The sequence below is a fragment of the Caretta caretta genome, chromosome 9 (genome assembly GCF_965140235.1).
Source record: "Caretta caretta isolate rCarCar2 chromosome 9, rCarCar1.hap1, whole genome shotgun sequence".
In the NCBI taxonomy this organism is placed as follows: domain Eukaryota; kingdom Metazoa; phylum Chordata; order Testudines; family Cheloniidae; genus Caretta; species Caretta caretta.
This window is the reverse complement of record NC_134214.1, coordinates 77,140,527-77,155,202: the sequence shown is the minus strand read 5'-3', so window position 1 is coordinate 77,155,202 and position 14,676 is coordinate 77,140,527. Positions and strand designations below refer to the sequence as shown.

Sequence of the window (14,676 nt, the reverse complement as noted above, 5' to 3'; positions counted from 1 at the left end):
TCCCTCCCACCCCACTTTTCTGCCCCATTTTATAAATCTCTTCAGAGTTTTGACATGTACAGAAAATAGAGTAGCTTTTGTGAATTACCGTTCGTGACTGGGGAAAGGCAGCTTGCAATTGTGGAGGTCTTCAAGTCTCAGGGAGGGTTAGCTGGTTTCTTTGAGTGCTGTGGCAACTCAAGCTAATAGCCTCATTTTCTTACCAGGTCCTGAAAGAGATCACTGAGCAAGATGTGTTTGTCAAGAAGGCCAACACAGCTGCACTCTTAATCAATGGAGATGTACAGTTCCAGGAGAACCAACTACCACTAGTAAAGAAGAAAAAGCGAATGTTGAGTAGTAACACCAGCTTCTTCTCCGGCTGTACCCCCATCAAAGAGGAGGACAACTGAGGGCAAGGGAGACGACCTGTGACTTTTAATGTTACCATGTTGCACTTCCTTTCCCACCTCAGACACTAACTCTTAAATGATTAACAGGATCTATGGCTACAAAATAAAACTTCAGAAGGAACAAGTCTCAGCTGCTGGCCGTGATATGGGATGGCAGCTCTCCCTGGGTTGTTTGTCTAGATCTGCCTGAGCAGATGTTCGCTGTACCAGAACAATGGAGGGAAGTGTTACTTTCTCTTTGGAATATTTTAGTGAGCAGAGTAGACTCATCTAGTCCATGCATTCCAGCTGCATCCTGAACTGTGAACAGTTTTACCTGCATTGCTCTTAAAAGATCATTTTGAATGCACTGGTCACTGGGCCCTTTCTTCAAATGCAGAAAAAGGAATTCCTGCCCAAATTACCATGTGAGCCTTCATGGTGCTTTTATCTCAGTGGGGCACTGTTTGTCGTCTTAAAACTAGCTAGCACAGCAAACTTGTCAGTGAGTGTGCTTCCTCTAGGCCACTGGTGCCTCACTAATGAAATGACTCTCACTAGCCCTTGTGTTTGTGAATATTAGTAATTTTAACTTTTTTTAAATTTTTGTAGCTTTAATAAAGAAGTACAAAAATGCATAAGCTTAGTGTATTATGTTCTGAGCGATTCTAACAGCACCTACTCCACAGAACCTCAGTAACTTCCTAACCCAGGTTGATCTGACTAGACAATGAGGTTTGATCATGTCAGTGGGATAACTGCAACTATCAAAGTTCTTCTCTGACTACATGCCCAATTGTACTGCAATGCATGTAGTTAGTAAAACTTCCAGCAACTGCTCCAACCAAGCACAGGGCTTGCTGCTAGGCTGAATTGTGTTCAATAGCTATGCTATACTTTGAAAGAACAGGAAACACAAATGGCGTTGTCTAACTCTCTCCTCCTCTTGACCTACAAGGAAAAAATACTGCCATTTGTACTTGTTCCTGTTTACTACAGCACACTGGGTTCTTCTGTTGTCCATGCCAGGAACTAAACTACAGGGCCGCCTGAGGCTGAAGCAGTGCAGCATGCTCTAGCTAATCTAATGTACAGATGGCTCCTTTGCTAGAGGATGACTGTAGTGACTCAAATAAACAGTTATCCTTGGGGAGAATGTATCTTTAAAGGCATGTGGTTGTAAATGAGTGGATGGCTGTTAACTTTGTGAGCCAAAACCCATCTTCTGCAAGTAGTTAGCAGTTCTGCTGTGGTAGTTTCACTTCTCACGTTTGTTCAGAGGAGCGAAGTTCTGGAACAGCTTTCGAAGGGGAGGAGTGGGGGCAAAAAAAAAATCATATTAAGCTCAGGCTTGAAACCAGTTAAAGTTGTTTTTGGGGTCTGTGTTTAAATGGAGGGGATGGTATATTAGGACTACCTATATGCCATGTGATAACCAGTAGCAAAAAAAACCTCAACTACTGTAGATGGGCTGCTAGCTGGGGAGGGGTCGGAGTTAGTAACTGAATTCTTTCCCCAGGTATCTGCACAAATTGCAAGTCCCATCTTTGTACATTTTGAAATGTCAAGGTTTTCCCCACTTTAAGGAAGACCCTGAATTTCATCCCTACCCTTCTTTCACTTTGGAACAACTCCTTGGTTGATATGAATTTTCAGCTGGCTGTACAGTTAAAACTGCAATCCAGAAACTACTTTCTAGGGGCAATTAGCTTACAGCACTGACTTGTGGAATACAGGATCTGACATAACATTAAATAAAGCAATTGGAATGATCTTCCAGCATTTCCCACTGCTGCATGCTGCAGCTATGCTACTGGCTACTACTATTGAAAGTGGTCACAGTGGCTTCTTGCATAAGCACTTGTTAATAGCTATCGTATGCATCTAATTGCTCCTATGCTGAGACTCTCCACTTCATATGGTGTGCCTTGCTCAGTGTACTAGGACAAACAGCCCTCCTGTTGAGTATCAGCCAAGAACTACACCAACTGAAGATGCAGGATAAGTTTCTTTATATAGTTTATTGGACTGTCACTGTCAACTATTTCAGCTCTCACAAGTTATTGCTTGCAGAGTACCATTTTCTTTCAAGCCACAATCACTTTAATTATGAAGCTACCAGAAATCTATTTTGTAAAAGCCCATATGATTTGCTAAAGGCGACTAGGCCCTGTTTTCAAAATGGCTAAAGTGCTCAGTCCAATGTAGCACATTCTTCTTTTGCAAGTTTTCATATATCCTACCACAGTATTGCTATATTAATTCTCACCACTTCCAGTGGTACTCAAACAGTGTGAGTTGCACATTCACTGTCTTTAAACAAATCTACTCTACTACCTTAGCTGGTGAAAGAGAAGAGCTCTGCACAGCTCAAAAGCTTCTCTCCATCAACAGCAGTTAGTCTAATACAGGGGTCTCAAACTCAAATGACCACAAGGGCCACATGAGGACTAGTACATTAGCCTGAGGGCTGCACCACTGACCACCCACTCCACCCCTTCCCTGCCCCCACAGGGGGCTCAGGGCAGGGGGTTGGGTCCAGCCCAGCACACACAGAGGGCAAGGCAGGCTGCCTGCCTGCCCCCACACCACTCTGTGAAGGGGCCAGAACCCAGGGGTGGGGGGAGCAGCGGCACACTGGAGGGTCTGTGTGTTGCCCTGGCCACTCTTCCAGGTACCTCCCCCAAAGCTCCAAGGGCAACACACAGACCCCTGTGCCACTGCCCTGCTGCCTGGTTCCGGCCACTTTCCAGAGCCAGGGAGGGGTCAGAGGGAGGGGGGCAGTGCAGCCAGGGAGGGAGGGAGCCTACCCTGACATTATGTACTCCCCCACCCCCTTTAATCTCCTGCCCCTGATGTTCTAAATTCAATGTATCAACACAACCTAGAGACCACTACAGACATGCTTAATAGGCAGCTGCAGTTGAATGAGAGGATATATTAAAAAACAATATGCCATAAGGTAAATTATGGTATTCCAGATTTGGGATAGCATGAAAACACTTCACCTGAAGAGGAGAAGGCGGGTGGTGGTGGTCGGGGACTCTCTCCTCCGGGGGACTGAGTCATCTATCTGCCGCCCTGACCGGGAAAACCGAGAAGTCTGCTGCTTGCCAGGGGCTAAGATTCGCGATGTGACGGAGAGACTGCCGAGACTCATCAAGCCCTCGGATCGCTACCCCTTCCTGCTTCTCCACGTGGGCACCAATGATACTGCCAAGAATGACCTTGAGCGGATCACTGCGGACTACATGGCTCTGGGAAGAAGGATAAAGGAGTTGGAGGCGCAAGTGGTGTTCTCGTCCATCCTCCCTGTGGAAGGAAAAGGCCTGGGTAGGGACCGTCGAATCGTGGAAGTCAACGAATGGCTACGCAAGTAGTGTCGGAGAGAAGGCTTTTTGGATTCTTTGACCATGGGATGGTGTTCCATGAAGGAGGCGTGCTGGGCAGAGACGGGCTCCATCTTACGAAGAGAGGGAAGAGCATCTTTGCCAGCAGGCTGACTAACCTAGTGAGGAGGGCTTTAAACTAGGTTCACCGGGGGAAGGAGACCAAAGCCCTGAGGTAAGTGGGAAAGCGGGATACCGGGAGGAAGCACAGGCAGGAATGTCTGTGAGGGGAGGGCTCCTGCCTCATACTGGGAATGAGGGGCGATCAACAGGTTATCTCAAGTGCTTATATACAAATGCACAAAGCCTTGGAAACAAGCAGGGAGAACTGGAGGTCCTGGTGATGTCAAGGAACTATGACGTGATTGGAATAACAGAGACTTGGTGGGATAACTCACATGACTGGAGTACTGTCATGGATGGTTATAAACTGTTCAGGAAGGACAGGCAGGGCAGAAAAGGTGGGGGAGTAGCACTGTATGTAAGGGAGCAGTATGACTGCTCAGAGCTCCGGTACGAAACTGTAGAAAAACCTCAGTGTCTCTGGATTAAGTTTAGAAGTGTGAGCAACAAGAGTGATGTAGTGGTGGGAGTCTGCTATAGACCACCGGACCAGGGGGATGAGGTAGATGAGGCTTTCTTCTGGCAGCTCACGGAAGCTACTAGATCGCATGCCCTGATTCTCATGGGTAACTTTAATTTTCCTGATATCTGCTGGGAGAGCAATACAGCGGTGCATAGACAATCCAGGAAGTTTTTGGAAAGCGTAGGGGACAATTTCCTGGCGCAAGTGCTAGAGGAGCCAACTAGGGGGGGCGCTTTTCTTGACCTGCTGCTCACAAACCGGGTAGAATTAGTGGGGGAAGCAAAAGTGGATGGGAATCTGGGAGGCAGTGACCATGAGTTGGTTGAGTTCAGGATCCTGACGCAGGGAAGAAAGGTAAGCAGCAGGATACGGACCCTGGACTTCAGGAAAGCAGACTTCGACTCCCTCAGGGAACGGATGGCCAGGATCCCCTGGGGGACTAACTTGAAGGGGAAAGGAGTCCAGGAGAGCTGGCTGTATTTCACGGAATCCCTTTTGAGGTTACAGGGACAAACCATCCCAATGAGTCGAAAGAATAGTAAATATGGCAGGCGACCAGCTTGGCTTAATGGTGAAATCCTAGCGGATCTTAAACATAAAAAAGAAGCTTACAAGAAGTGGAAGGTTGGTCATATGACCAGGGAAGAGTATAAAAATATTGCTCGGGCATGTAGGAATGAAATCAGGAGGGCCAAATCGCACCTGGAGCTGCAGCTAGCAAGAGATGTTAAGAGTAACAAGAAGGGTTTCTTCAGGTATGTTGGCAACAAGAAAGCCAAGGAAAGTGTGGGCCCCTTACTGAATGAGGGAGGCAACCTAGTGACAGAGGATGTGGAAAAAGCTAATGTACTCAATGCTTTTTTTGCCTCTGTCTTCACTAACAAGGTCAGCTCCCAGACTGCTGCGCTGGGCATCACAAAATGGGGAAGAGATGGCCAGCCCTCTGTGGAGATAGAGGTGGTTAGGGACTATTTAGAAAAGCTGGACGTGCACAAGTCCATGGAGCTGGACGAGTTGCATCCGAGAGTGCTGAAGGAATTGGCGGCTGTGATTGCAGAGCCATTGGCCATTATCTTTGAAAACTCGTGGCGAACCGGGGAAGTCCCGGATGACTGGAAAAAGGCTAATGTAGTGCCAATCTTTAAAAAAGGGAAGAAGGAGGATCCTGGGAACTACAGGCCAGTCAGCCTCACCTCAGTCCCTGGAAAAATCATGGAGCAGGTCCTCAAAGAATCAATCCTGATGCACTTGCATGAGAGGAAAGTGATCAGGAACAGCCAGCATGGATTCACCAAGGGAAGGTCATGCCTGACTAATCTAATTGCCTTTTATGATGAGATTACTGGTTCTGTGGATGTAGGGAAAGCAGTGGATGTATTGTATCTTGACTTTAGCAAAGCTTTGACACGGTCTCCCGCAGTATTCTTGTCAGCAAGTTAAGGAAGTATGGGCTGGATGAATGCACTATAAGGTGGGCAGAAAGCTGGCTAGATTGTTGGGCTCAACGGGTAGTGATCAATGGCTCCATGTCTAGTTGGCAGCCGGTATCAAGTGGAGTGCCCCAAGGGTCGGTCCTGGGGCCGGTTTTGTTCAATATCTTCATAAATGATCTTGAGGATGGTGTGGATTGCACTCTCAGCAAATTTGCAGATGATACTAAACTGGGAGGAGTGGTAGGTACGCTGGAGGGGAGGGATAGGATACAGAAGGACCTAGACAAATTGGAGGATTGGGCCAAAAGAAATCTGATGAGGTTCAATAAGGATAAGTGCAGGGTCCTGCACTTAGGATGGAAGAATCCAATGCACTGCTACAGACTAGGGACCGAATGGCTAGGCAGCAGTTCTGCGGAAAAGGACCTAGGGGTGACAGTGGACAAGAAGCTGGATATGAGTCAGCAGTGTGCCCTTGTTGCCAAGAAGGCCAATGGCATTTTGGGATGTATAAGTAGGGGCATAGCGAGCAGATCGAGGGACGTGATCGTTCCCCTCTTTTCTAGTCTCAAAGGTGCCACAAGTACTCCTTTTCTTTTTGCGAATACAGACTAACACGGCTGTTACTCTGAAATCTGCGTAGCAGCTCAGGAGCAGAAAAAGAACGTTCTCAAGAACTAAACCAAGACTTTTTCTGGTTATTTAAAAATTGACACCAACTTCAAACCTAGTTAAAAAAAAAAAAAATTGTCCTTTCAAAGTCTACACCTACCTCTGACTCCTTTTTAAAAATTCTCTTAGACAGTATAGTAAGAAAAGCATCTGGCAGAAACTGCACTCTTCAAAACTTCAAGCATTTCTATTTGAATTACAAGCAACACACTCAAGAGGAGAGGGAAAGATGTACATAACTATGGTACAAGACAGAAATCCTGAATAATAATGAACATCATGGTGAGTGAGCACCAAAAGCAATTTTGAATCACAGGCATGGTTAAAAAACAGCTTTTATTGCAGCATCATTATCCTGGCACTATCATTCTTCTCCTGATTCCATTAACTCTGAATATTTACACATTTTCTGTCACAATTTGTGAACAACATTTTGGCAAGTTCCAACTTGGCATCAGACTCAATATGAATCACACCTCTGAAAAAGTATGGAGACTGGACTGTATCCCTTTACAAATTATCATAATCGTCATCATCTTCATGCTTCCTTTTCAATGGATTTGCCTCACTGGCTGCATTCTGTGATGATACCATATTTGTAGTAATCAGAATGTTTTTTGATCCAATTAATGAAGGATTAATCAGAACATTCTGAACTGTAGGGGTAGTAGGCGTTGCTGTATTTAAAAGGAAAAGAAAAGTGTTTATTAGCTGCCATTGCCACAAAAATATAGTTAGTATTTCAAGCTAATGAAAATATAGTTTCCTATTATAGGACATGTAATATCCTAAAGGCGAAAGGTGTGCTGCATGCTAATATTCCTGTTTATTTTCAATAATGTTCAATGGAGTTTCCATCACATAATTGTGGATTTGTTGCAAAGCTTAAATTGAAATTTGCTATATTGTTTCTGTCAGGTTTTGCTAGTCCTCACTTAAAGTTGTCCCGGTTAACATTGTTTCATTGTTACGTTGCTGATCAATTAGAGAACATGCTCCTTTAAAGCTGTGCAATGCTCCCTTATAACGTTGTTTGACAGCCGCCTGCTTTGTCCACTGCTTGCAGAAAGAGCAGCCCGTTGGAGCTAGCTGGTGGGAGTTTGGAACCAGGATGGACCAGCAGCCCCTAAGTTCCCTGTACAGCAGCAGCCCAGCAGGCTACCAGTTGACAGGCAGTTCAGCTCTCCCTCCCCCCACTGCCTAGGAGCTGCTCCCGACCTCTGCCTAGGAGCTGCTCCCAGGAGCCTCCTGCTTGCTGTGCAAGGAGAAGGGGGAGAAGAGAAGAAAGTCAGGGTATTCCCCTACCCCCGCTAATTTACCCCATTTCCACAGAGCAGTGGGGGATATGACAGGGCTCAGGACAGAGGGAGCTTCTTGGCAGCAGCTGCTGTCTCAACTTGCTGATCTACTTAAAAAGGCAATGTACTTAGAGTGGGGTCAGTGTACTTAAAGGGGCAATACGCATCACACACACACACACACATACAGTGTGTGTCTGCCTCTCTCTGCCATGCTGTCTCCCCTCCCTCCATTCGTGCTGCCTTGTAGACTGTGAGGCTACATTAACAACAATGTGTTAACCGTTGAGAGCTCTGCCAAATGCTAGTTCATCATTTAGCAGTAAGGCATTCCCTGAGGAATATCCCACCCTCTGACTTCACCACCTCAACCAAGCTTCACAATCATCCCTGCTGTGTAGAATATTAAACTGTTTGTTTAATAGGGAAATTGGATTTGCTTAAAGTAGCATTTTTCAGGAACATAACTACAACTCTGGTTGCTTGTTTTTGTTCGTTTGTTTTTAAACAGGCTTAGTCCTTAAAGGAAGTTTTGTGCTGTCTGTCTAAGTAGGATCTATGACAATTTTACTGATTAAGAGAATCTGTAATTGTTTAGTAGCAGAAAGTGAATTATTTCAATAGCTAAGTAAGACTAACAATGGCTTTGGTACATTTGTACTGGTTATGTTAAGACTAAGAATTGAGGACCAAAATAAAGTTGAAAAGACAAGCTTAATTCTGGCATTTCATGCCTTTTGAGCACTTGACTTTTAAATCTTAAGTGTGTGTGTGTGTGTCTAGCTTCCTAGGTTTTTAAAAGAGAAAATGGAAGAAACAAATTCCATCATGTGGTATCACATTAACCACATGGGTCATCAATAGGGTTAGAACCTCTAGATCCACCATGCAGATCTCTTGCACCTCAATAGAAGAAAAAAACAAAATAACCAATATATGTGGTCTTTTAAAGAAGTGGTGTAGGTCTCAAGAGATTGGTGTTTTGTAACTTATGCCATACCTGATTTGACTGTTGTCTGAGAGGATGGGATTTGTACAGTGAACCTTTGACCTGTCAGTGATACCGGAGTGCCAACTTTTGTTGAAACAGCTACTGTTTGTGCTGAAGGAGTTCCTGAAATACACAATGATTTCATTAGAGGACTCAGTGCAGGCAAATACACAACTCTTTACATTACATAAAATGTCTTCAAAAAAACTGAACTTGCTACTTTCCTATAGAAAAGAGATAAATTACTTTCCTATAGAAAAGAGATAAATTACTATTAAATAATATCAATATACATTGATACTTCATAGCTAGGTTTGATCTAGATCCTAACAAATGGCCAGATATGCAGAGTAAGCTGTGTGCAGCAGCATTCATACATTTGTGTATGAACACAAGTAGTGAAACTCCCAGCTGGCCAGAAGCACATGCATGGTTACATGTATATCATTGCATGTGCCCAACTTAAATTCTGGTTCAAAATAGCTGAGTCAGTAAAAAACCTGTTTCAATCTATACTTCAGGGTGTAAAGCCCTCCTCAGAATGTAGTTTGTACTTTTTTAAAAGTCATTCAACTAGTTCACTTTTTCTCTCCTGAAAAAGTGCCACAGTTTCCATTTTATAGAACAGGTCAGAAATACAAGAATGGTATTATCATTCCTACATACTAAATAAAAATGGTCTAGCTTTGGTAACTTAGAGAGAAACTTATTTTCATTTAACTTCCATTGCACTTTCCTAAAAACTCATTAGGTTGTTAAGATATCAAAGTTCACTGAAATGGTGAGTTGGATGTTATCTACTGTTCCTTAAAAACATACTCCAAGATGGTTTTTAACAGGTAAGACTATTCTTCAAAATTTAGAACTGTTCCATAAGTTTAAAGTTTTTTCTAAGCAAGGTCAATATGGCAAACCATAACTGAGTTCCCTCTTACCTAACGTAGGCGTGCTAGGTCTACTACTTACAGCACCAACACTTAGTCGGGGCACTGTTATTCTTCCCGCAGAGGAAGAGACCTGTAGATAGAGAATATATGCATTCAGATTAGAACCACCATTTCAGTGTTAAGAACCATTGATTATTTCTGTGATAACACGTGTATCCTCTGCAACATGGAAGAGTAACAAAATATGAACATGTGATCATGCGCAGCCTACTGCAATGCAACACTTATGTCACAGAATTTACCCACTGGGACAGAAGTTCTCAAACTCCTCACACTGTGAACTACATTTCAGTAGAGATGCCTTGTGGAACCACTAATCCACCATGCTTATGCACAAAGTGCAGAATCTTTTAAAAACTTAAGCTGTTTGAGTTATACAAATGTAAAAGAAATTACATTAAAGATTTAATTTTAAACACACCACTTACAGACTAAGGCCTTCTAAACTTTGTTTTGGCTCAGGATGAAATTTGTTACCTGGATAGTGTTTACAAGGGAAGCGTTGCTACAGTTATAGCAGTGTTTTAATATTGTGATAGCACTAACCAATTTTAATATTGTAGTTACAGATACTAACCAATCATTTATAATGAAAGTGCATTGCTAGTTTTGAGTAATACTGAAAATTATTGCACTATTCACAGTATACGTGACTAACAAATACTACTATTACATTAATAAGAAGCAATACAATTTACTTTGATTTGCTTTTTCAGTATAGTATGTCATTTTGCATAGGCTAAAGCAATCTAACCAAAGGACAAGTCTTCACTTTAGCATTTATTTATCCAGGAAAGCTTTGTTTAGATTCTGTGTCTGATTTTCAATGACTTTGCACCTTTTACCCAATAGTCCAGCTGAGCTGACTGAATGGTCCACCAGGATACACCTAACCTGAAATCCTTTGTGCTAACCATTAAACAACACAGCCTCTTTTACACACAATATTAAAAGGTAAATTGGTGGAAAGAATATCTGCAAACAGCAGATTATTTCTGGCAATTGCCAGAAATAATTTCCATATACTTTAGCACCCAGAGATCTCTACTGGTATTTGCACCTATGTTTGTACCTTGAGAAAAACTGAATAATTTGAGCATCCTGTTTAATAAAATGTCATCATCATCACACAAAAATCCCATTTGGCTCATAAAACTCTTACCTTTTTTTGCAAGGACTTAAGTCTGTAATTTGGAGCTGTTAAACAGTATCTATCAGGTGGTAGTCTGGGTCCAGAATATGGCTTTATCAATGGCAGTGGGGTTTGATTCTTTTGTCTTGCAATATCTAGCAAAAACTAGGGGGGAGAAAAAGGGAAATAGTTATCAATACCCACGTTCTTTTGTTATATAATGATTCTCTAAATAAGCTTTACTTACATCTCTTGGGGGAGGAGAGGTAAATGACTGGTCTGTTCGACACTGGATTGCTAGTCTCACATCATCTGCATCAACACTGGACTTCTTAGCATGACTTGAGTAAATTTTTGCATCTTCCAATATAGTAGTCACATACCCTTCGAAGAACAAAACAGAATATCTCCCGATGCACATGTCTAAAAAAATAGCAACTTCTCTTCACAAAAATTTGGTAAAAGTTCATGTACTCTACAGGTTTTCTAGAAGCTATGAAAGAACATTATTTCCTGATACACATTCCACAAAACAAAAGATGAATCTGTCTCGTCACAATCAACAATACATTTATTGTGACAAAAATTAATCCCTTAGTACCCATCTAGTTTTATTTCCAACAGTTCCTCTTTTTCTTCAAAAAAATTTTTTTAAAACAATTGTGCTCATTGAAAAGCTAATAGCAATGACTTGTGCAAGTTTTTCTATCAAGCATTTGTTTATGTACATGAAACCTAGCATGCAATATCACTCCCACCTGTGCCACAGTCCAGGGCATCTCATCAGCAACATTTGCAAATTGTGCCAAATAATGTGGTGGGTTTTCCATATAATTTTTTTTTTAAATGGCGATGGACTCATTTTTACTTTTGTTCTCATGCTAAGATTGGAGCCAAAAATTCCACAGGTGAAACTCTACAGCAGCAACACACCGCACCACAAACCTTCTAAATATCCAAATTTTTCTTTTCTTTTTCTGTGCCATATATTGGAGAGTTAGGAACATGGAAACCGCCATACTGGATCAGACCAGCAGTCCACCTAGCCCAGTACGTTGTCTACAAGTATCCAGAACTAGATGCTTCTGACAATAACATAAGATCATCCTGATCTCTGCTAATCAGAAATTGGTTTAAGCCCTGAAACACAAGGTTTACTATTGTTTCCTACAGTTTTATTGTTATTACTGATAACTCTGGATATTCTTTCGATACCTATAAATATGCAATCACCTTCTGAATCTTGATAAGTTCTTGACCACAATGATCTCCTGTGGCAATTAATTCCACAATTTAATTACAAGTCATGTGCAAACATATTTTCTTTTATTGGTTTTGAATTTTCCCTTTTTAATTTAATTGAACATCCACTTGTTCTCCTATGCTAAGACAGGCAGGCACTCCAGATCTGCCTTCTCCATACCATTCATTACTCTAATTACTTCTCAAACAGTCCCTCTTATTGGTCTCCAGTTTTCCCAGGTCTTTGATCATCCTCACTGACTCTCTCCGAAGCCCTGCCACTTCTGCAATAGCCCGTGTGAGAGGGGTGCCCGGTACCGCCTCGGGGAGGCCACACCTGGAAAGGCAGCGCAGCATGTTCTGTAGGTAGCACTTTGACAACTTACTGTAGGCGAATTCCAACATCTGATTGATAACCCGTGGTTCATACTCCGTGATCCCCATGTCCTTCAGGATCTGGGCCATAACCTGCGTTCGGGGAAGAGAAATACAGCGTGAGTCCATTAGATCAGGCGCTAACACCCCCCTGCCAAGGGCGCAAGGGGCTGGGCACACAGTGCTCTGGGGCTAGCGCCCCCAGCTTCTCAGCGCTCCTTCGCCTCAGCAGCAGCCGAGCACAGGACGCAGTCGCTGCACCGAGGACGCCCCGGAGCCGCCCCGCCGAGCCCCTCCACCCAGCCCGGCCCGCGACGCCCCCACTGGGAGCCCCCCGCTACCTGAGCATCCTTAGGCGCGCTCTTGGGAGACGCCATCTTGCTTTGCTCCATTGCTTCCGGTCAGCTGACCTGCTTATTTCCGGGGCTGCCGTGTGAAGTCCCGCCCCCCTCCGATTGCTAGTGAGCATGCGCAAGAGCCCCCGCACGGTGCTGTTGGGCATGCGCAGTGGAGTGTCAGGGTGGGAGTAGTAGCTCATTTTCGGCGTGGCTGTGCGGGAGAGGCGGGGCAGGGTCTGCGCTCTGTGCTCCTCTCCTGCTGCTCAGGGCGGCGCGCGGACCCAGCCCCCGGGGTGCTGCGCGAGCGCGGGAACTTTTGCTGCGGCTTGGAACGCGAGGGTCCAGCCCTGGTGGCGCGCAGGGCTCAGGCGGGGGGATGCCGCGGGGCGGGCTGAGGGCTCAGGCGGGGAGCCCCGAATGCTCGGCTTTGGAAAGAGCCGGGTGGCTGTTTTTAAAGCCAGTCTCATGGTTTCGGGGGGCCTGACTCGTGGCTTTTTTTATTGCTCGGTTGGGGCTAGTGTTGGTGACCCCAAGTGTGTCAAAATAACGAGTGGGCCCCACCAAATCGTACTTAAAAATTAGTAAATGAAGGGTTCATTTGATGTGCCTTCCTGTGTCTGAGCCTTTGCCCTGCTCTTGTGTGACATAATCAAGTTTTTCTCTGGCTGGAGGGCTAAAAACTTTTTTTTTTTGAACGAAAGCCTAATCACATGCCTCCAGGAGCTGGGGCTTTCAGAAATATATCAACAATCATATGATTTGCTATAAAAGCACAAGAGTTGGCAGTGCTAGATGACATTAGTTTGGGGGAGTTAGAGGAGGGGCAGGATTCCTACCGAGCAGTGAGACGCTTGTACAGACTGTTACAGGAAAAAGTAAAAGTGGGCAGAGGTCTGCAAAATAAATAAAACCACAAATAAATGCCTGCCTTTCTTTGTTCCTCTCTCCCACACATACAAAAGGCGAGGGTGGTGAATAAAATGAATTGACATAAGAATGGCCATACTGGGTCAGACCAAAGGTCCATCTAGCCCGAGAGTGGACAACGCCAGGTGCTGAATGAACAGAAGAGGTAATCATCAAGTGATCATCCCCTGTCGCCCATTCCCAGCTTCTGGCAAATATGCTAGAAAATAGGCAAAAGTATCATAAAATGCAACAGACAACAGTGATTAATGAAATTCTAAAAGGGATTGGGCAAAGGTTAAATATGGACCAGCCAAGGGCAATTAATAAGCATTCACTTGAAAAATTAGAAAATAGGCAAAAAGTGATTTTTTAAAAAATGTATTCCTATCAGCAAGGGCAGTTCAGAAAATTAAAACAAAAAAAAACAATCAAGGTAACATGACATGTCTGCCACCGCTCTGATCACTCTGTGTGTATGGTGTATCTCTACCCGTTGCCTTTTGGCTTTCTCTTTATAGGTCCAAATCTTGCAACTAGATGTGCGTGGGCTTGTGTGGATTCACTTACCTTAGGTACTGATCCACCAAATACTTATACATATGCATAAGTTTTTGCACGAGGGTAGTCTTGTTGATTTCAGTGGAACCACTAACACATGCAAAGTTAAGCATATGTTTGCAGGATTGAGAATGTTTAGGACACTTAAACATTTTTGCTTTTGTGCATGATTCAGTAGGAACTATGGACCAAGTTTCACCACCATCTTGAGGGTTACCAACAGAGCCTCTCTGGAGGCATGGGGGATGAATGGGACCTTGTGGACTTTGTCCTCCTGTCTCCACATTACTGTTGAAAGAATGAGGGAAGGGGAAAATCATTGTGTGGAGCTCAGAGGGGAAGTGATTTGGGGGGGTGGGTTGCAACTTCTCGAAGTCACTGTCAAGAGGCAGTGCAATTTAGGGCAGGACCATCTGTGGAATAAGTGTGATCCAT

General features: G+C 43.9%; 2 protein-coding genes across 5 annotated transcripts in view; one reads left to right on the top strand and one right to left on the bottom strand.

Annotated features, from left to right (window-relative positions):
• The window catches only part of KIF4A (kinesin family member 4A), a 40,788-nt gene extending 39,776 nt beyond the window's left edge, over positions 1–1,012 (top strand). For all 4 annotated transcript variants that reach the window (XM_075132457.1, XM_075132456.1, XM_048863589.2 and 1 more), the window contains one exon: positions 207–1,012. In XM_075132457.1, the coding sequence (XP_074988558.1) occupies positions 207–392 (186 nt within the window). In that variant the 3' untranslated portion in view covers positions 393–1,012. The remainder of the gene's footprint in view (positions 1–206) is intronic.
• Positions 1,013–6,768: 5,756 nt separating this feature from the next.
• TAF9B (TATA-box binding protein associated factor 9b) lies at positions 6,769–12,859 on the bottom strand. The gene is made up of 7 exons (XM_048863612.2): positions 12,778–12,859; positions 12,448–12,529; positions 11,067–11,203; positions 10,850–10,984; positions 9,676–9,757; positions 8,750–8,863; positions 6,769–7,128 (listed from the first exon to the last, which is right to left on the bottom strand). Exons 1-7 carry the CDS (start codon positions 12,826–12,828, stop codon positions 6,962–6,964), a joined length of 768 nt encoding a protein of 255 aa, XP_048719569.1. The 5' UTR covers positions 12,829–12,859; the 3' UTR covers positions 6,769–6,961.
• Positions 12,860–14,676: the final 1,817 nt, after the last annotated feature.

Bases quoted from the DNA above. Each gene is read 5' to 3' on its own strand.
- TAF9B (XM_048863612.2), bottom strand. From the start codon at position 12,828: ATGGAGCAAAGCAAGATGGCGTCTCCCAAGAGCGCGCCTAAGGATGCT. The intron at 12,530-12,777 runs GTAGCGGGGGGC...CCCCGAACGCAG, and splicing joins GCGCGCCTAAGGATGCTCAG to GTTATGGCCCAGATCCTGAA. The intron at 8,864-9,675 runs GTAAGAGGGAAC...TGTGTATTTCAG, and splicing joins ACCTAGCACGCCTACGTTAG to GAACTCCTTCAGCACAAACA.